A 21,601-nucleotide genomic window follows, 5' to 3' on the forward strand; every position below is an offset into this window, starting at 1 on the left:
TTGCCTCTACAATGATTGGAATTTGGAAGAATGAAAGGTGACCTTATTGAATCATATTAAATCTTTTTTGGGGGAGGGGAAGGATATTGACTGGGTGAATTCTGAAAGGACGCTTCCCCTTGTGAGGGCTCTGGAACTAAGGAACACAAAGGTCTCCTGTTCAATACAAAGATTTGTTTCTCTTTAAGGGTTGTTAGTTTGTGGAATTTTCTCCCTGAGAGAGCAATGGAGATAGGGTAACTGAATATTCTAAAAGCTAAATTTGATAAATTTCCTGCTTGCAAAGAGAGTCAAAGTTGATAGTGGATAGATAAGAATATAGGGCCACAACCCAATCAGTCAAATGCTACAGCAGGACTAAGGGGCCGAGTGGCTTACTCTTCCTCTTAATTTTTATGTTAAGAGCAAGAACAGTCTTTATAGACTGGATAGCCTCTTCTGTGCTGTATGATTCTATATGGAGAAAGTGAGGTCTGCAGATGCTGGAGATCAGAGCTGAAAATGTGTTGCTGAAAAAACGCAGCAGGTCAGGCAGCATCCCTGATGAAGGGCTTATGCCCGAAACGTCGAATTTCCTGTTCCTTGGATGCTGCCTGACCTGCTGCGCTTTTCCAGCGTGTATGATTCTATAACAGACTGAAGTATCCATCATGAATCGTCAAATTTGGTATTTTGTCATTGTGTGTGGACTTCTTTAAATCCAGACTGAAGTTTGAAACTGTGCAGGATTTTGGTAGATCAGATTGGAGGTGATTTTGGACATGTATGTGGTGTAATGTTAACTTGATTACCCAGTCTGCCTCCTAGCACAGTGTTAAAATCAGAGCTGACCCCCAAACACCTGGTTGAATTTGACATTTAGTAGGACCTGAAAACAGTGGAATCCTAATCTCACTCATTCTTCCCTTCCTGTTTCTAACATAAGTTTTAATATCCAACTTTTGAATTGTCCTCAGGAAATGTATGTCATTACCAAAGCTGGTGACCAGTGTCCATGTCTAGTTGTCCTAAGGAGGCATTGCCAGTTATTCTTGAACGAAGATAGTCCATGTGGTGAATGTGTGTTAGGGAAGTTGTTACAGCACGTTAACTCAAAGGATGAATGAATATGGATAGATGTAGTCTATTGGTGTTCTCATAGTATTGGTGCTTAGGTTCAGCTCACTATAAGTGTGTGGTGGAACTGGATGGCGATATCAAACAATTTCCTTTTGCCTCAGTTTTCTCAGTGTTTACTTGTATCCTACACTGTGGTCTGCTCTTTTTCCGCATTTCTCTGTTAAATAAGAGGCCAAATACTAATGTTGCCAGCTATAGAACAGTTTTGCAGTTGAGCAGCAGGTAATAACTCCTGATGGTACACACTCATATTCCAAAAGGAACCTGCAGGATATTTTTAACGGAATATCCTTCTCACCTGTCCGCTACTTGAATTATGAGTCATAGAAAAAAACAAGAACTTGCACATATCAAGCATTTTCACAAACTCAAAAACGTATTTTATCCAATGAAATACTTTGTGACATTTAGTCACTCTTGGATTGTTGAAAATACAGCCAAAATTATGTGTATAGCATTATCGACTAAATACGATAATGACCAGAGCATTACAAAAAACTGGCCAGGATACTAGGCTTGAGGATATTTCACGTATACCTGAGGACAGACAGGGTCTCTGTTTAATGTGAAAAATAGCACTGACAACAGGACTCTATCAGCACTAGCTTTTGTGCCAAATTCATGGAATGATACTCAAAGCCTTGAGATGCTGATTTGACAGTGACAGTGTTGCCCAGTGGGCTACAAATGACAACCAATATGTATAATTTCCCCCTCTTTCGCAGATTCTGTTTCAGAGTTGAGCCCAAGGATTAGTGTTTTAGGAAAACAAAGTTAAATTTCTCTCAACTTAAACTTAGGCAATATATGGAATCAAATCACTGCAGCCTGAGTACACAGAGGATATTTTAATAGATGGTTTTGTTCACTCACAGTTCAACATTTACTTTTAATGATGGGTCAGAAATTGATGACGTTTATTCTTTGACAATGAAATGAATTGTTTAAGAACTTTTTTGCATTTTTGTCAAAACATGATTAGCAATGAATAACAAAAGGAAGCTAATCAGAGAAAGGAGGGTGAAAGACAAGGATGATTGGGGGAGAGTGGCGGAGGATGGGGACAAGTGGCAGAGGAAAGAGGGGCAGAATGGAAGGGACGAAGGAATAGAGTGGACGACATTGTAAGGTTATTCTTTATAAATGATATTCCAATCTAGTAACACAGAATCTGACCAAGAATGTGCAAATTACTTGAAAAAGGTTTGACAGGACCCTTAAGGAGGTATTCAGTTAGAGATTAACAACATCCAATATGTGTAACTCTCAATGAGGCTGATGCAGCAAGTGCTAATGGACAGTCTAGGCCATCATTGTGTTAGCACTGAGTGCTCTTGATCTCAACAGACAGGAAATTGAGCCTGTGAGATTTTGAAACAAAACCTGTGCTCTGGCCAAAAATGTCTAAATGTGGATAACATTGTGTGCTGACCCCACACTACTAAGCACAAGCTGTTACCACCCTGTGCCTACCCCCTCCATTTTATTCATTCTTTGTACACTTTGCATTGAGTTAATGTCACTTGGACCATCTTGATCACTGTTCTTCACTACCAGTGGGCATCCCTCAGCTCAGTGACGCTCTTCAGGAAGTGGTTATGTGTGGCATAGAGTTGGAGACTTTGGTCAATATCAGCCCACTGGACAGAGCCAGCATCATCACCTGAATGCAAATCCAACTGTCCCACACTGTCTCCTGGAAAGAGAGAAAGAATATTCCTGACAGACATATTAATGCAATCCTTCTCATAAATGAAGAAGAACTTGGATAGTTATTGTGCCGTTCATCAATTTAAGCCTTTTACAGTCAATGATGTATTTTGAAATGTAGTCACTTTTGGAATATTGGAAATGTGGGAGAGAAATCTGGTCCTCTTCCTCATCCCACCTCTCCTCCCTTTCCTGCTCTTTAACATCCAACTCCCCATCTTATCTTCCACCTCCTCGATCTTCTCTTCCCTCCCCATCTCTCCAACTTCTCTTTTTCTCATGTACCTGTCTCGTCATGAAAATTTATTGCCACCGTTTCCACCCAAGCATTGTCAGTGTTTCGAGGATCATCCACGTATCCTGCATACACCTGGATGGGAAAATTAGGAAAACAAATACAGTGAACGGGCTACACTGAATTAGATTAGTCCAAGTTCTTGACAATGATTCACATGGAACTGGTCCACCTCTTTCCTAGCATTAACAGGAGTCCCATCCCAACTCCAGTTCCAGAGTGAGACCTGGAAAAGACACATAAGATTTTCTCTGCTTACTCACTTCCTTGGAATTCTCTTTACTGAAAATACTTTGGAACAGTCTCTTCAAGCGATTCTTCTCAGATGTGGAGGCAGCCAGAGAATCAAGGGCTTCTTCCCCAAACTCACGTTTCAGGGTCACCGACACAAGCTCCCCATCATCCACCATGCCCTACCGAGAGAGGGAGAGACTATTAAAAAGTAAAAACAGAGATTAGAACATCAGCCTTTTTGTCTGTGCAGACTTGAGGGAGAACTACCTTCTTGAAGGTGCAGGCGTTTGGTTGTGGCATTAAACTGAGATCTCGTCTGCCTGTTCAAGTGGTGGCAAAAATATCCCATGACACACTTTTGAAGAGCAGGAGAGTTATCCTGGACAGTATCTGTACCTCGCTTAATATCCAGTCATCCACCAGGGTCACTCAGCCCTTGGTCAAGACATGGGCAAAAGAGCTGAACTCCAGAAATGAATAAAGGCTGTTGACATCAAGGCAGCGTGGCATTAAGGAGCCTGAGCAAAACTAAAGTCAAAGTGATTCGGGGAGAAAACTTGCTGCTGGTCATCCCGAGTATAATAGAAAACGGTTGTGATTGTTGAAAATCAGTGTCAGTGTTCCTCAGGGTAGTGTCCTCAGTCCAACCAGTTTCAGCTGCTTCATCAAGACTTTTACTTCATCATAGGGTCAGAGGTGGGGATGTTTGCTAGTGAGGGCGGCACGGTGGCACAGTGAGGGCGGCACGGTGGCACAGTGGTTAGCACTGCTGCCTCACAGCGCCAGGGACCTGGGTTCAATTCCCGCCTCAGGCGACTGACTGTGTGGAGTTTGCACATTCTCCCCGTGTCTGCGTGGGTTTCCTCCGGGTGCTCCGGTTTCCTCCCACAGTCCAAAGATGTGCGGGTCAGGTGAATTGGCCATGCTAAATTGCCCGTAGTGTTATGTAGGGGTATGGGTGGGTTGCGCTTCGGCGGGTCGGTGTGGACTTGTTGGGCTGAAGGGCCTGTTTCCACACTGTAGGGAATCTAATCTGATTGCACAATGATCAGCACCACTCTCCACTCCTCAGACACTGGAGCAGCCTATGCCCAAATACAGCAAGACCTGGACAAAATTCAGGTTTAGGCTGATAACTGGCAAATAACATTCATGCGAATGACCACTTTAGCAAGAGACAATGCAACATTCAGCCCATTGAGACCACATCAATGCTCAGAGCATCCCACCCAGACCCACCTCCTATCCTCCCATTTGGAGTACTTTGTCCAGTTTTGGTCCCCACACCACAGGAAGGACATACTGGCACTGGAATGTGTCCAGCGGAGATTCACACGGATGATCCCTGGAATGGTAGGTCTAACGTATGAGGAACGGCAGAGGATCCTGGGATTGTATTCATTGGAGTTTAGAAGATTAAGAGGAGACTTAATTGAGACGTACAAGATAACACATGGCTTGGAAAGGGTGGATGCTAGGAAATTGTTTCCATTAGGCGAGGAGACTAGGACCCGTGGACACAGCCTTAGAATTAGAGGGGGTCAATTCAGAACAGAAATGCGGAGACATTTCTTCAGCCAGAGAGTGGTGGGCCTGTGGAATTCATTGCCACGGAGTGCAGTGGAGTCCGGGACACTAAATGTCTTCAAGGCAGAGATTGATAGATTCTTGTTGTCTCGAGAAGTTAAGGGCTACGGGGAGAACGCTGGTAAGTGAAGTTGAAATGCCCATCAGCCATGATTGAATGGCGGAGTGGACTCGATGGGCCGAGTGGCCTTGCTTCCACTCCTATGTCTTATGGTCTTTCCCTGTAATTCTGCATTTCCCTTGGCTAATTCACCTCATCTGCACATCTTCGGACTGTGGGAAGAAACCAGAACACCTGGTGGAAATCCATGCAGACACGGGAGAATGTGCAATCTCCAGCCTGATGCTGGAATTGAACCTGGATCCTTGGTGCTGTGAGGCAGCAATGCTAGCCACCTTGCTGCCCAATCTTGATTAGCAGACAGTTCATGTGTTCAACATTTGCTCCCTCCACCATTGACGTACAATGGCAGTAGTATGCACCGCTTATGAGATGCATTACAATAAATCACCAAGGCTCTTTCGACTGCATCTTCCAAACCCATGACCTCAAGAAGGCATACCACCATCTGCAAGGTTTATCCAAAGCTCCTCACCATTCCTGATGTGGAATGGCATCATCATTCTTTCTCAGTTGCTGGAACTGGATTCTGATGCTCACTCTCCAACAGCTTGTGTGTGCTTATACCTGAACCATATTAACTGTACCAGTTAAAGGCAGTCCATCACCACCTTCTTGAGGGCAATAAACACTGGCCCAACTAGTGACGCTAAGATCCTAAGAAGAAATAAAAACCATTGGGGAACAAAACAACTTGGGCCTTAGGGTTATGAGGGTAACTGGTTAGAGCAGGAGGGATTGAACAGAGCGAATACATAACGATCTAATGTAAGTGCTCATCTGCCCTCACCCCAGGAATTGCCCATTCTCCACAATCCTTTCGTTTTATTGCAACAAACTGCAGGATGGGTTTGCCGGATTGCTCATGAATCACCTTCTCTCCTGCCTCTCTCTTCCACCTGCAAGAGAGAAGGAAAACATCCATCAGACAGCAACAAAGCGAGGCCTTAAGAGTCTCAATGACCATTAATAGAGAAATCTGTCACAGTGTGAGAGCTCGGAGGGCAGAAGTGACAGTGAGGTGAGCTATAAAATGACAAACATTTTCTTGCAGTCCTTTTGAAATTACAAGGGATTTTGATGCAGTAAATAAGGAGCAACAATTTTCGGTGACAGGAAGGTCGATAACTAGTGTGTATAGGTGGAAGTGGGTACTGCAGATGATGGAGATTAGATTCCTGATGAAGGGCTTATGCTCGAAACGTCGAATTCCCTGTTCCTGAGATGCTGCCTGGCCTGCTGTGCTTTGACCAGCAACACATTTTCAGCTGTGATCTCCAGCATCTGCAGACCTCATTTTTTACTAGATGGAGATTAGAGTCAAGATTAGAATGGTGCTGGAAAAGCACAGCAAGTCAGGCAGCGTCTGAGGAGCAGGAAAATCAACGTTTCGGATAAAAGCCCTTCATCAGGAACTAGTGAGTGGCTTGCCAAGCCATTTCACGGGGCAGTTAAGAGTTGAAAGTCAAATGTTAGCCAGACATGGTAAGAAAGGCAGATTTTCTTTCTCAAAAGATATAGACGGGATAGTACAGAGAACACCGAACGGAGAATTCACCACAAGGGTACACAGGAAAACAACACACACAGACCAAGTCCTAAACTATGAAAGTAACCACCCCAACACACACAAATGAAGCTGCATCAGGACACTATTCAAAAGAGCTACAACACACTGCAGTACACCAGAACTGCGAAAAGAAGAAGAGGAACACCTATACAAGGTATTCGCCAAAAACGGATACCCGCGCAACTTTATCAACAGATGCCTAAGAGATAGACCACGGAACGAGGACATGCCACAACCAAAAGGACTAGCCACACTACCATACATCAGGAGCGTTTCAGAACTGACAGCCAGACTACTGCGACCCCTAGGACTCATAACGGCACACAAACCAACAGCCACGTTCAGACAACAACTTACTAGAACAAAGGAGCCAATACCCAACATGAGCAAAACTAATGTAGTTTATAAAATGCCATGCAAGGACTGCACAAAACACTGTATAGGACAAACAGGAAGACAGCTAACAATCCGCATACATGAACATCAACTAGCCACGAAACGACACGACCAGCTATCCCTAGTAGCCACACACTCAGACAACAAGCAACATGAATTCGACTGGGAAAACACTACTAACATAGGGCAAGCCAGACAGAGAACAGCCAGGGAATTCCTAGAGGCATGGCATTCATCCACAAATTCCATCAACAGACAAATCGACCTGGACCCAATATACCAATCACTACAGCGGACAGCTGAAACTGACACCCGGAAGCGGCAAGGACAGACCACTATAAATACCGGAAGAAACATCAAAGAAGTGCTTCGCAGGAGGCTCCACAGCACTGATGATGTCTCCTAGCCAGGGGACGAAACGTTTGCAACAAAAACTTCCAGCTCGGCGAACAGAACCACTACAATATACTGAACCATGTGGTTTTATCACAGTCTGGTAGTTTCATGCTCATAATTAGTGTTATTGGTTTCTTAATCTGCTTTTATTAATTGTTTAATTTAAGTTCCACCAACAGTTTGGTTAGTTTTGAAACCATATCGCTAGGCCGTTAGCCTGGGTCTCTCATTTACTGGACTCCTTGAAGTTCAACAGCACTGTATCACTTGAATCCCCCACTATCTAGAACCTGGAGTTTACTATTACTGGACCAGCTACATAAATACTGTGGCTACAGAACAGATTCAAGGCTGGGAAATTGCACAGCAAATAACATGCCTGCTAAAATCCCTGAAGACTGCCCATTATCTACAAGGCACAGTAAGGCTTGTAATGAAATAATCAACACTTTCTTGGATGAGCATAGCTTCCACAATACTGTGGCAAACACCCAGCTAATGGTTCATCTGTTTTAGCATATTTTTCTTTCATTTTATGAACTAAAGTTAGTAGGAGAGAATGAATAAATGAAAATGAAGCACCTTGAACTCCACAGCATTAATAGCTTCAGATTATGTTGCTTTAAGAGGTTAACAATATGAAGGCAAAGTAATTAAAATGCTGGACGTTAGTGATTGCCCAGAACACCTGAAAGAAATGTCAAGCTCAGTAGGTTACCCATGTTTGTTTAGTAAAATCAAAGTTTTAAAGCTGGAGCTATTAAAACATCAGGTGGGCTCACTAATGTGGCGACATGGCGTTTGCAAAGCTTGCACTAATGGCAGTGCACAGAGTTGGAGCAGAATGAGCTTAATAATAGCCAGTAAATTCCAAAGGTCAGGTTAAGCACAGCTTGGAGACTGGTGGAGTTTAAAAAGTTCTTTGGTTGAAATTTACCTAGATGTATTACTGCTGGGAGATGTTAGTTGCAGTTTGGAGCTGGGAGATGGCTGACATGGGAGACGTTGGTCCAGGCAGCAAAGGTGCTGCTGTTAGGAGACTCCAGGCAATTAGGGCTCAGGAAAAAATATCAGGGGGTGATGGCTCCATGGCACAGCACCAGGTTAGATTAGAAACGAGAAGTGTTGTGAATTACTGGTAGGTCAATGTAGCTGAGTGGGTGAAGAATGACCACAAACAGCTTGAGAAAGATCAGAACTTAGTGAAACCCAGCAGCTCTGTGAAGCCAGCTGTTTGATAAAAGCTGAAATTATGATGATACCTTTTAAAGAAATGTTTGTTCATGGGATGTGAGCTTTGGTGGGTAGGCCAGCATTTATTACCCATTTGACTGTCTGGAGAAGGTGGTGATTAGCTGCCCTCTTGAACAGCTGCAGTCCCTGTCGTGTAGGTTGTTAGGGAGAGTTCCAGGATACTGACCCAGCCACAACGATATAGTTCTGAATCAGGATGGTATGTGGGTTGGAGTAGAGCATATAAGTGCTGTTGTTCTCATGCATCTGCTGCTTTTGACCTTCTAGGTAGTAGAGGTTGCAAATTTGGAAGCTTCTGTTTAGGAAACCTTGGTAAGATATTACAGTCACATCTTGTAGTCTCCCACTAAGTAGTGGTGATGGAGTGAATGAATGTTGAAGGTGTTAGACAAGATGCCAATCAAACTCATTGAGGCCAATGGACAGTATACTATTAAATTTATGGCTATGCCTTCTGGAAGATAGACAGATGGGGATCAGAAGGTGAGTTACTTCAATTCCTAGCCTCTGAACTGCTCTTGTAGCCAATGTATTTGTACAACAGGTCCAATTCAGTTACTGGTCAACGATAACCCCATGATGTAGATACTAGTGGATTCAATGATGAAAATGTCAAGGGGTAATGATTGAATCCTACATTGTTGAAGATGGCAATTGCTTGGCACAAACGTTACATGCTACTTGTCAGACCAAGCCTGGGTGTTGTTTAGGTTTTGCTATATATGGACAGATTATTTCGGTATCTGAGGAATTGTGAATGTTGTTGAACATCATACAATCATTACCACTTCTGACCTTACGAGGGAGAAAATTGATGCAACTGAAATGATTGGGCCTAGGACACCAACACTAGGAAATCCTGCAGTAATGTCCTTCTGACTGATCGCCAGCAACCACAACCAGATCCTTTGTGGTAATGAGAGGCTTTGGAACAGTCTGTCATCAAGGCAGAGAGATTTTGAAGATGTTCCAAGACAATAGCTTAGAGAGTAAATAACTGGAATCCTTTGAAGGAGGCAGGGTTTTAATGAGATTTGTTGAGTAACAGTGTCGCTAACATCTGAGTCAAATCGCTCTTGACTGCATTGGCTTTTTGAACTGCAGTCAGTGTGGTGCTCAAAGACAGTTAAGCTGTTAATTCATATTTACATTATTTTAATTCTGAATGTTGGAATTGCATATAACACTAGGTTGTTTGGAATTGCCAGTTTACTGGTACAATATGCTTATTGAGTCATTATTATGTTTAACATTATTACTTACATTTCTTCAGGTTTGTATACTGAAGATTTTTTTTTGGCACTTCAATTAAATCCTGGAATCCTGTCACTTATTTACCTAGCCTGATACTTTCATATGCTCTATTTAAGAGATTATGGTCCATCAAGCCAGATTGTAACAAAGGTAAAAACAATGACTGCAGATGCTGGAAACCAGATTCTTGATTAGAGTGGTGCTAGAAAAGCACAGCAGTTCAGGCAGCATTCGAGGAGCAGGAAAGTCAACGTTTCGGGCAAAAGCCCTTCAACAGGAATTCAGGCAGAGTGCCTGAAGGGTGGAGAGATAAGTGAGAGGAGGGTGGGGTGGGGAGAAAGTAGCATAGAGTACAATAGGTGAGTGGGGGAGGGGATAAAGGTGATAGGTCAGGGGGCGGGGAGCGTGGAGTGGATGGGTGGAAAAGATAGGCAGGTAGGACAAGTCATGGGGACAGTGCTGAGCTGGAAGTTTGGAAATTAGGAAACTGGTTGGGCGCAGGTTTTGCAATTCCTGCGGCGGCAGGGGAAGGTGCCAGGAGGGGAGGGTGAGTTGTTGGGGGGCGTGGACCTGACCAGGTAGTCACGGAGGGTACGGTCTTTGCAGAAGCCGTAAAGGGGTGGGGATGGAAATATATCCCTGGAGGTGGGGTCTGTTTGGAGGTGGCGGAAATGTTGGCGGATGATTTGGTTTATGCGAAGGTTTGTAGGGTGGAAGGTGAGCACCGGTGGGGTTCTGTCCTTGTTACGGTTGGAGGGGTGGGGTCTGAGGACAGAGGTGCAGGATGTGGACGAGATGCGTTGGAGGGCATCTTTAACCATGTTGGAAGGGAAAATGCGCTCTCTAAAGAAGGAGGCCATCTGGTGTGTTCTGTGTGGAACTGGTCCTCCTGAGAGCAGATACGGTGGAGACGGAGAAATTGGGAATATGGGACGGCATTTTTTCAAGAGGTAGGGTGGGAAGAGGTGTAATCCAGGTAGTTGTGGGGGTCGGTGGGTTTGTAAAAAATGTCAGTGTCAAGTTGGTCGTCATTAATGGAGATGGAGAGGTCCAGGAAGGGGAGGAAGGTGTCAGAGATGGTCCAGGTGAATTTAAGGTCAGGGTGGAATGTGTTGGTGAAGTTGATGAATTCCTTAACCTCCTCGCGGGAGCACAAGGTGGCACCAATGCAGTCATCAATGTAACAGAGGAAGAGGTGGGGAGTGGTGCCAGTGTAATTACGGAAGATTGACCGTTCTACGTAGCCAACAAAGAGACAGGCATAGCTGGGGTCCATACGGGTGCCCATGGCTACCCCTTTGGTCTGGAGGAAGTGGGAAGACTCGAAGGAGAAATTGTTAAGGGTGAGGACCAGTTCAGTCAAACGAATGAGAGTGTTGGTGGAAGATTACTGTTGGGGACGTCGGGAGAGGAAGAAACGGAGGGCTTGGAGGCCCTGGTCATGGCGGATGGAGGTGTAGAGGGATTGGATCATAACAAAGATCAATTATGCTCATAATTGGGATCATAAAAATACTCAAGATGTTTGGCATGAGCCAGGTCATAGAAGCCACTTGATCAAAGTGCTGTCCACCATTAATGCAATGGCAGTATATACCATATGCTAGTAGCACGACATCAAGTGTGACTCATCAACTGCCCTTTGATGAATGTAGAAACCCATTACCTCAAAGGGACAAAGGATAGGAGAGTCAAGAGAACACCACCATCTGCAAGTTCCCCTTCAAGTCACACCCCATCCTGACTTGGCAATATATCGCCATTCATTTACCGTCATGTGGTCATTGGAACGCTCTCCTTTACAGCACTGTGTGGGTGCCTATACTACACGGCCTGTAGCAGTTCGAAAAGGTCACTCACCACCACTTTAAGGGCAATCAGAGATGGGTAATAAATGCTGAATTTTCCAGCAATTCTCACATGCATCGAATTAATTAAAAAAAAACAGATTTAATTTAATGGATAAGAGAGGAGATGAGAAATTCACTGAATTGATTTGAGAGGATTAGAAGTGAAGGGAAAGCATTTTCAGAGCCACGGGGCAAAAGTGGGACAAAACTGCAGCCCTACCAAACAATTGGCATCGGCACGATAAGCTGAATGGCTTTTTTAGTGAAGTCCGAGTTTATATGAAATTTGCAAATAATTCTGAACAGGGTGGCAGTAAAGCTAGTGTTTCACATGTGAAAATGACCAAAATTTACAGATTAAATAAAGGTTTCTGAACTTGAAATGTGATAAGCTATATCAGAAGCATTGGAAGCTTGAACAGTCTATTCAAGGTTACTCTCTGTGCCCAATTACAAATTAATATATTTTAAAATCATTGAAAGTAAAATGATGGTTTCCTACAGAAGGGAGCAGATTGAGTGAGCAAGGATGCCTAAGTAGCTATATAGGTCAGGCACCACCCTCTCATCACTGACGATCGAGGTTCAAGTCTACAACAGGATTGAAGATCTCCTTTTCCTCATGGTCAAGGCAGAGTTTATGCAGCGGAACTACAATCCAAACCTCTCACTCCATGAGTCAGAAGACCATGGACCTTGAGCACAAGGTATTGACTGCTGGGGAAAAGCCGCATGTACTGAGGTGTCATCTTTTGGATGAAATATTAAACCAAATTCCCATCTGCAGTCTTAGGTGGATATAGAAGTTTCCATGGTGTTATTTTGGAGAAGTGTAGGAGAGATCACAACCAACATCAGTAAAGTAAGAGGGTTATCTGGTCATTTCTCTTTGTATGACTTTGTAAATGTGTCTTAATGTAGAAAATGCAGCAACCATGACTTTATATCATGTGTGTGTAAATGGCTGTAAAACACTTTGGAACCTCCTGAACTGTGATTATCTAAATACAAACTATTTCTCCCCACTACAAAACCCACTGTACAGTTCAACCAGGCTTAGATTAATCTAAAGGCAATGGTCCAACACGGTTGATAGGCTGACCATCTGAGTTTGCTTATTACATACCGTGTGACAATGGGATCAGCAGCATGGTTTGGTCCCCATTTTCCCAACAATCCTCGAGAAGTGATTCCCGTTCTTCCCATTGGATTCCTACAGATAATGTCATAAGCATGAGTTATCAAAGTGGTAATATTTGTAGTCTGATGCGAGGTCACAGACTTGAAAAGTTAATTGCAGCTGACACCAAACTTGGTGGTGTAGTGGACAATGAAGAACATCCTCTCAGAGGACAAAGGCATCTTGATCAGATGGGCCAATGGGCTGAGGAGTGGTAGATGGAATTTAGTTTAGATGAATATGGGGTGTTGCATTTTGGTAATGCAAATCAGGGCAGGTTTTACATACATAATGGTAGGGCCCAGGGGAGTTTTACTGAACAAAGGGACCTAGAAGTGTAGTGCATAGTTCCTAGAAAGTGGAGTCACAGATCAACAGGGATAGTGAAGAAGGTGTTTAGTATGTTTTCCTTTATTGGCCAGTGCATTGAGTGTAGAAGTTGGGAGATCATGTTGCAGCATTACAGGACATTGGTAAGACCACTTTTAGAATACTGCGTTCAATTCTGGTCTCCCTGCTATAGGAAAGATGTTTAACTTGAAAGGGTTCAGAAAAGACTTATAAGGATGTTGTCGGAATTGCAGGGTTTGAGCTATTGGGAGAGGTTGGATAGGCCGAGCATTTTTTCTCAGGAGCGGAGGATGATAAAATCATGAGGGGCATGTACAGGGTGAATACCCTAGGTAGGAGAGTGCAAATCTGGAGGGCATAAGTTTAAGATGAAAGGGGAAAGGTTTAAAAGGGACTTAAGGGGCAACTTTATCATGCACAGGGTGGTGATGTATGGGATGAGCTTCCAGAGGTGGTAGTAGAGGCGGGCATCTGGATGGTTACATGAATAGGAAGGGTTTAGAGAGATATGGGCCAACTTCTGGCAAATGCGACTAGATCAGTTTAGGATATCTGATCAGCATGGACAAGTTGGACTGAAGGATCTGTTTCCATGCTGTATAACTCAATGACTCTATGAGATGTTAAACCAAGGTTCCATCTGCCCTCTCAGATGGATGTAAACGATCTTATGGTACTATTTTGAAGAACAGCAAAGTGTGTCCTCCGTAGTGCCTTACTGGACTGAGTTACATGGGGCCGAGTCAGTCACTTGATTATTACGGTAGCTATCACAATCTTCTCTAAAGACAGCAACAATAATTTCCATTTATAGAAACATGGAAAATGGAAACAGGAGTAAACCATTCAGCCCTTTCAGTATTCTCTGCAATTCATTATGATCATGGCTGATTATCCATTTCAATAGCTTTTTTCCCGTGTCTTTGATCCATTATCTCCAAATGCTATGTCCAGTACTTTCTTACAATGTTTTGGTCTCAACTGTTTTGTGTGTCAGCAACTTCCAAAGGCTCACCATGCTCTGGATGAAGAAATTTCTCCTCATCTCATTCTAAGGATATTCCAGTACCCCGAGACTGTGACCCCCTGATCTGGACTTCCTGTCATCAGCAACATCCTTCCTGCATTTACCCTGTCCAGGCCTACAGATTTCTACAACATCCCCTCTTAATGTTTTGAACTCCAACAAACGTAATCCTAACTGATTCAACATCTCCTCATACTTCAGTCCTGCGATCCCAGGAATAGTCTGGTAAGTCCGCTGGAGAGCAAGAACATCCGTTTTCAGATAAGGAGACTGAAACTGCTCACAATATTCTAGGTATGGCCTCATCAAGGCCCTCCATAATTGCAGCAAGACATCACTACTCCTGGACTCAAACCTACCCGCTATGAAGACCAACAGTGTACCTTCTTTCCTGTCCTGTACCTGCATACTTACTTTGACTGGTGTATGAGGACAATTAGGTCTCATTACTCATTCTCTTCTCCCAATTCAAAGTCTTTCAGATAATAATGTGTTCCTGCGTTTGCTGCAAATGGAATAACCTCAATTTATCCATATTATATTACACCTGCCATGCACTCACCTTGTCCAAACCCCACTGACGCATCCTTCTCATAGTCCACCCTCCCACCCAACATTGTTTCGCCTGCAAACTTTGGAGATATTACATTTAATTCCCTCATCTAAATGAATATATATTGTGAATAACATCTTTAACATAGTAAAATATCCCAGAATATTTCACAGTATGTCACCTTGCAAAATTTAGTTCAGGAAGGACATTCTGGAACTCAGGGCCCGGGCAACAGAAATCAATGGTGGAGCAATTAAAATCTGGGAACTTGAGACATCCTCTCACTGATTCTAAACTTGGTGATTTACCATGATAGTGAATGGCATGAGTACTCACTGAGGCAGCTTATCTTCATCTAGTTCATAGCACCCCAGATAACTCCTCCGATTGATTTTACCATCCAGAGCATTGAATTGTGGACCATGTTCGGATTGTCCTGTCTTCCTGTACCACAAACATACATTACAGGCGAAGCAGGCAGCTTCTTTTGTTTCAAAAATATGCAAGTAAATTAAAGCTGACAGATAGAGCAAACCTGCATACGATGTGGGAGACATCCTCAGGATGGAGGGAGACAGATAGGGAGGGCAATCAGAATGGGGGAAAGAGACATGACAGGTAAGGACACGTCTAGGGTGGGAGACAAACAGGAGGGGCACTCAGATGGTGAAACAGACAGAGAGGGCTCATCGGAAAGGGTAGAAAGTGAGAGACAGACAGATTTTGGGTGAGCACACAGGCAGAGACAAACTACCAAACGTCTTTGTGGTGAAGAGACCCACAGTTAGATACGGAGGGCTCTTGCTCTCTCTCTTTTTCTTCTAACTCACCCTTCCTCCCTCATTCCCCATCTTACCTGAAGTCAGGATCTGCCCACTCAGGGCTAGCCTGGACACTGCCTGCTGTGTAATCCACTGGCTCATATTCTGGCCATGCCAAGCTCCAGCTGACATGGCTGTCAGGGACAGTGAAGCGCTGGACCTGAGACCCTGGATAGGGGGAGCTTCGTGCCTTGGCGTGAATCTTTGGTTGGTTTCCCATGTTGTGATGTGAGGCGTGGCACACTGGGTAAGTTGCAGGCTTGTACCAACTGGATTGGGTGAGGCAGACACTGAAATGGTAACACTATCATTAAGAACTCATTTTTTGAGAAACTCAACCCCAAATAACATCAGTCTCTCACTAAATAAATCATTTCTACCCCAACTCTCTCATTCATTGAAATCAAGTCATGAAAAACATTACATCAATGCAAATTCTTTACTAAATTCTGGCTTACATTGTGCAGTCAAATTTTTCAGGTTTCCTTGAATTGACCTGGCTGTGAGATATTCCCTTAATTGCAACTTAAATCACCTAAATACACTTATTTGCTACATCATTTAATATACATGGCACCCAGTTTAAAGCCTCTTTCAGACGCCTACCCCTCCCCATCAACCTCAAACCCCTCATTTCGCTCTACCTGTTCAAATCCTTCTCAAGTCACTTAGTAATTGGAGAAAATGGTATTCTGACCCGCCCTGATCTTGGTAGATCGAGAGACGACTGGAAATCTCTTTGTCGGAGACACTGGCTGCTGTTGGTTAGAAACAGAAATCTTCGACTGAGGTTCTCCCTGAGCGGAATGATATAAATAAATCAATGGCTGTTGGATACTGCAGACTGGAGTTGCATATGCTGGTGGAACAAGATTAATTATTTTTATATTTCTGTTGCTGTGAGATTGCTGTCAAACGATGAAACTTGCTGAATAAAAAGCTCATGTTCCTGACTCACTCCCTAAAGTCAGCCACTTATAAGCATGCAAGCAATTTTAAAAAGGCATTTTTGTTTATGGCTGTTCAGCATTGTTCATAGCTTTGTTCATGATCCAATTCTCCTGTCAGTGTCTGGTCTGCAGCAATATGATAGCCAAGTGCCTTTTCAATAACTCACTAATAGTGGCAGTGTGTTAAAAACTCCAACCACAGAAGGCACTGTGGCTCAGTAAATATGCTTCACTTGGAGTAAGAAGTTTGTTGCCTTATTTCACTCCAGAGATGAGCAGATAAAATATAGCTCATTTGCCATGGGAGTACTGCACTGTTTGAGGCTCTCTCTTTGGCAATGAGACATTCACCAAAGGACCCATCTGCCATATCAGGTAAAAGATCCCATGGAGAAAATGTAGGAAGACAGCTCAAAGGTACCCAATAAGTGCAGTCCGCTGATTCCTACACAACAGACCTAAACAAGATGACAACACACCCAGAGACTCTAGCCACCCAGCCATACATTAAAGACACCTTGGAGATGACAAACAGACTGCTCCAGCCCCTATGCATCATGGTAGCCCACAAACCTACCAGCACACTGAAACAGCTCCTGATGAATTTAAAAGACCCCATACCAACATCCAGCAGAACAATGTCATATACAAAATACCCTGTAAGGATTGCAACAAACATCATATTGGACAGACAGGTAGGAAACTAACCACCAGCATACATGAACAGCAACTAGCCATCAAAAGACATGACCAACTATTACCAGTTTCCATACACACAGACGAAGAGGGACACCAGTTCGACTGGGACAATACATCCATCCTAGGACAGGCCAATCAAAGACACACACGTGAATCCTAGAGACCTGGCATTTAAACTGGAATTCCACTAAAAAATAAACGACTTGGACCCATTTGTCAACCTCTCAAAAAATGAGCCAGAAGTGATATCACCCACAACAAACCCAGACACATAAATAGCAAGCGGGACAGAACACTAACGCTTCACTGGAGGCTCACTGTTGATGCTACCTACCATGGTGACGAAACATCTGAGAACAAATCTACCACCTTGGCGAGCAGACTTACAACCTAAGCAACCACAGGTCAGTATCTGGCATGCATGAGGAATGTCGGGGGACGTGCTGATTACATGAATATGTCAGCTGTAGCCAGGACAGCTCATAAATACTGTCAGTGAGGTTTGATCAAAAGGAGAAAGATAGGTGACTAAATGATCAGTTCCCAAAGAAGGCAAACCTATTCCTGTCGATTTTATTTTTATTCACCTGTGGGACATGGGCATTACTGGCAGGGCCAACACTTACTGCCTGTCCCTGGTTGCCATTGAGCAAGTGGTGGTGAGCTGCCTTCTTTAATTGCGAAAAATCACACAACACCATGTTATAGTCCAGCAGGTTTAATTGGAAGCACACTAGCTTTCGGAGCGCCACTCCTTCATCATGCAGTTGTGGAGAACACAATTGTAAGGCACAGAACATATAGCAAAAGTTTACAGTGTGATGTAACTGAAATTATACATTGAAAAATACCTTAATTGTCTGTTGACTCTTTCATCTGTTCGAATACCATGATAGTTTCACTTCTTTCATGTGTAAATCACAAAACTTTTTTTTAAAAAGTTGCATTCTCAGGTTAACTGTAACAATTGGTGTTAGCTAGACAATATGTTGAAGGTGTTATCCCCCTGTCTTCTCTGGCTGTGCCATGATGTTTAGATTGATTCTAATCTAAAAAGTGAGATAATAGAGATTTACAGGAGTTCATGCAGTTTTTGAGCAAAGTACAATGTAACTCTGCAAGTACAAATTCACCCCACAAACATATATGTATAAGTGTGCATGTGGGTCTTTGTATCTGTGTGTGTGTCTGTCTGTCTGTCTGGGTTGGGGGTTATGAGTATGACAGAGAGTGTACATGTGTGTGTAGAGTGTCTTAAGTCTGTGAGGGAGTGCATGTGTGAGTGTTTGCATGTGTCTGGGGTAAGCGGTTGTGAGTGTCTGTGAGAGAGAGTCTATATGTGCGTGTGTGAGTGTAGAGTGGTCTAAGTCTCTGAGAGGATGCACGTGTGAGTGTGGCAGTGTGTGTGTCTGTAAGGGTGTATGTGTGTATGTCTGTGTATATGTGTGTATATAGGAGTGCGTGTGCGTGTGTGTGTATATGTATGTATAGTGCAATGGTGGTCATTTGTAGTGTGACATGAACCCAAAATCCTGGTTGAGGCCCTCCCTATGGGTATGGAACTTAGCTATCAGCCTCTGCTCGGCCACTTTTCTCTGCTGCCTGTCCTGACGTCCGCCTTGGAGGATGGTCACCCGAAGGTGCGAGGTTGAATGTCTTGGACCGCTGAAGTGTTCCCCAACTGGCAGGGAACCCTCCTGGTGTTAATTGCAAGAGAATTTGGGAGAATGGGGATTTTACCATATCTGGTCACTATAACATTACTGCTTATGGGGGGGGTCACTCCAAATAAGTTGCTGCATTACAACAGTGACTGAAGTTTAAAATTACTTTTATTGAACCTAAATGGGCTTTGGGTCATATGGAGGTTGTGACAGGCACAGAATAAAAGAGCACTTTTCTGCTTCAGCTGGTTTCTGCACATTAGTGTATTTTTCAACAGGGAGCAGAGAAAAAATCCTGACTGAATTTTCTTTTCCTCATGGACATCAGAATTGAACAGATTAAATTATCTCCAGTATTGGTCCTGGCTGTAATATCCAAGCTTAGCATTATTTGTAATCATAGCTGGAACCTCCCCATTTCCAGTGCATATGTAGGACTGAGTTCAAAAATGGGCTACTCAGTTAATAAACCAAATCTGAAAGATTTGACTGCATCATTGTGATGAGACAAAAAAAAACCTGCAGATTCTGGAATCCAAAGTAGACAGGCAGGAGGCTGGAAGAACACAGCAAGCCAGGCAGCATCAGGAGGTAGGAAGGTCTTCAGGTACTGAAGAAGGGTTACACCCAAAACATTGACTTCTCCACCACCTGATGCTTCCTGGCTTGCTGTGTTCTTCCAGCCTCCTGCCTGCATCATTGCCATGCCAAGTACTAATGAGAAAATATACAGTGCAGATGGAGGCCATTTGGCCTATCATGGAATACTCTGTTACCCCACAGACCTCACCTATCAAGAGACAGCAGTACCTTCAAAATCTGATTTGGAGATGCCGGTGTTGGACTGGGGTGTACAAAGCTAAAAATTACACAACACCAGGTTATAATCTGACAGGTTTAATTGGAAGCACTAGCTTTCGGAGTGCTGCTCCTACATCTGGTGATTAGATTAGATTCCCTACAATGTGGAAATAGGCCCTTCGCCCAACCAGTCCACACTGACCCTCCGAAGAGTAACCCACCCAGACCCATTTCCCTCTGACTAATGCACCTAGCACTATGGGCAATTTAGCTTGGCCAATTTACCTGACCTGCACATCTCTGGACTGTGTGAGGAAACCCATGGAGACCGGGGGAGAACGTGCAAACTCCACACAGATAGTTGTCCGAGGCTGGAATCAAACCTGGGACCCTGGTGCTATGAGGCAGCAGTGCTAACCACTGAGCCACCATGTCGCCCCATGGTTGTGGAATACACAATTGTAAGACACAGAATTTATAGCAAAAGTTTACAGTGTGATGTAACTGTAATTATACTTTGAAAAATACCTTGATTGTTTAAGTCTTTCATCTGTTAGAATGACCATGATAGTTTCACTTCTTTCATATGTTACAATTAACCTGAGAATGTAACTTTTAAAAAATGTTTTGTGATTTACATATGAAAGAAGTGAAACTATCATGGTCATTCTAACAGATGAGAGACTTAAACAATCAAGGTATTTTTCAAAGTATAATTACAGTTACATCACACTGTAAACTTTTGCTATAAATTCTGTGTCTTACAATTGTGTATTCCACAACCACCTGATAAAGGAGCAGCGCTATGAAAGCTAGTGCTTCCAAATAAACCTGTTTGACCTGGTCTTATGTGATTTTTAACTTCAAAGTCTGAGACACTGATCAGAGACAGAAACTGAACTTCAAAACCGAGAGTGCAGCTTAGATGTGGCATGTCAAAGTCACTGTACCTGTGTCTGATCCAAATCCAGCAGAGGAGGGCAGTGCATACTATGCATATACTCATTTTCTTCCATAGATTATGGGAACACTCATTATTACTTAGATACACATTGTTTCTGCTCACATCCGCACCACCTCATATAATTTCAGTCCAATCATACCAACAGCTTTTAGCTTTTATTTTCACAACATTTATTCTCAACCTGCTCAGTGACAGCCCAATACTTAATGATGACACTAGCCCTGCTCACATCAACTGGTCAGCACCCACCTCCAAACCAAAACATACAGCCTCCTACTCAATCATTGGCTAATCACCTCACTTGAGCCCAGAGCTCACTGACTCCTGGTCACTGACACACTTATTCACTCACTGACACACACACTCTCTCTGATCACACTCACTGACTGAGTTTATAATTCACTGGTCACACTCTATGACTGACCAAACTCTGTCTCACTCACTCTTGGTCCTATATTGACTACTCATTGGTCACTCACTGGTCACACTCTATAACTGACCTCACTCACTCACTCACACTCACTGTCCCATACTGACTTCTCATTGGTCACTCACTGGTCTCACTCACTCACTCACTCACTCACTGTCCCATACTGACTTCTCATTGGTCACTCACTGGTCACACTCAGATTGTGACGCTCGCCCTTCCAACACTCAACTTTACAGCCATGGCCCCGCCCTCTGCAGGAACGGACCAATCACAAACGGAATTTCCTTGAGAGGCACTTGGCGTGGGCGGGGACCAGCGTACCACCACTTCCGGTCCGCGGAGAAGCCGCTCCGGGTGGAACTGTTTCCCTGAGAA

At 43.6% G+C, this 21,601-nt stretch overlaps 1 protein-coding gene across 4 annotated transcripts; it reads right to left on the reverse strand.

Annotated features, from left to right (window-relative positions):
* Window positions 1-1,543: 1,543 nt before the first annotated feature.
* On the reverse strand, window positions 1,544-21,470 carry LOC132825229 (ADP-ribose pyrophosphatase, mitochondrial-like). 4 transcript variants are annotated; one of them, XM_060840298.1, is made up of 8 exons: window positions 20,783-21,470; window positions 15,754-16,008; window positions 15,234-15,341; window positions 12,913-12,999; window positions 5,857-5,965; window positions 3,388-3,537; window positions 3,115-3,199; window positions 1,544-2,815 (listed from the first exon to the last, which is right to left on the reverse strand). In XM_060840298.1, the coding sequence occupies exons 1-8, from the start codon at window positions 20,836-20,838 to the stop codon at window positions 2,670-2,672; spliced, it is 996 nt and encodes a 331-aa protein (XP_060696281.1). In that variant the 5' UTR covers window positions 20,839-21,470; the 3' UTR covers window positions 1,544-2,669. The 4 variants fall into 4 exon arrangements, with proteins under 4 accessions (XP_060696281.1, XP_060696285.1, XP_060696283.1 ...); XM_060840302.1 differs by lacking the exon at window positions 20,783-21,470 and adding an exon at window positions 16,363-16,472; XM_060840300.1 differs by lacking the exon at window positions 15,234-15,341.
* Window positions 21,471-21,601: the final 131 nt, after the last annotated feature.

The sequence above is a fragment of the Hemiscyllium ocellatum genome, chromosome 20, assembly GCF_020745735.1.
Source record: "Hemiscyllium ocellatum isolate sHemOce1 chromosome 20, sHemOce1.pat.X.cur, whole genome shotgun sequence".
Lineage (NCBI taxonomy): Eukaryota > Metazoa > Chordata > Chondrichthyes > Orectolobiformes > Hemiscylliidae > Hemiscyllium > Hemiscyllium ocellatum.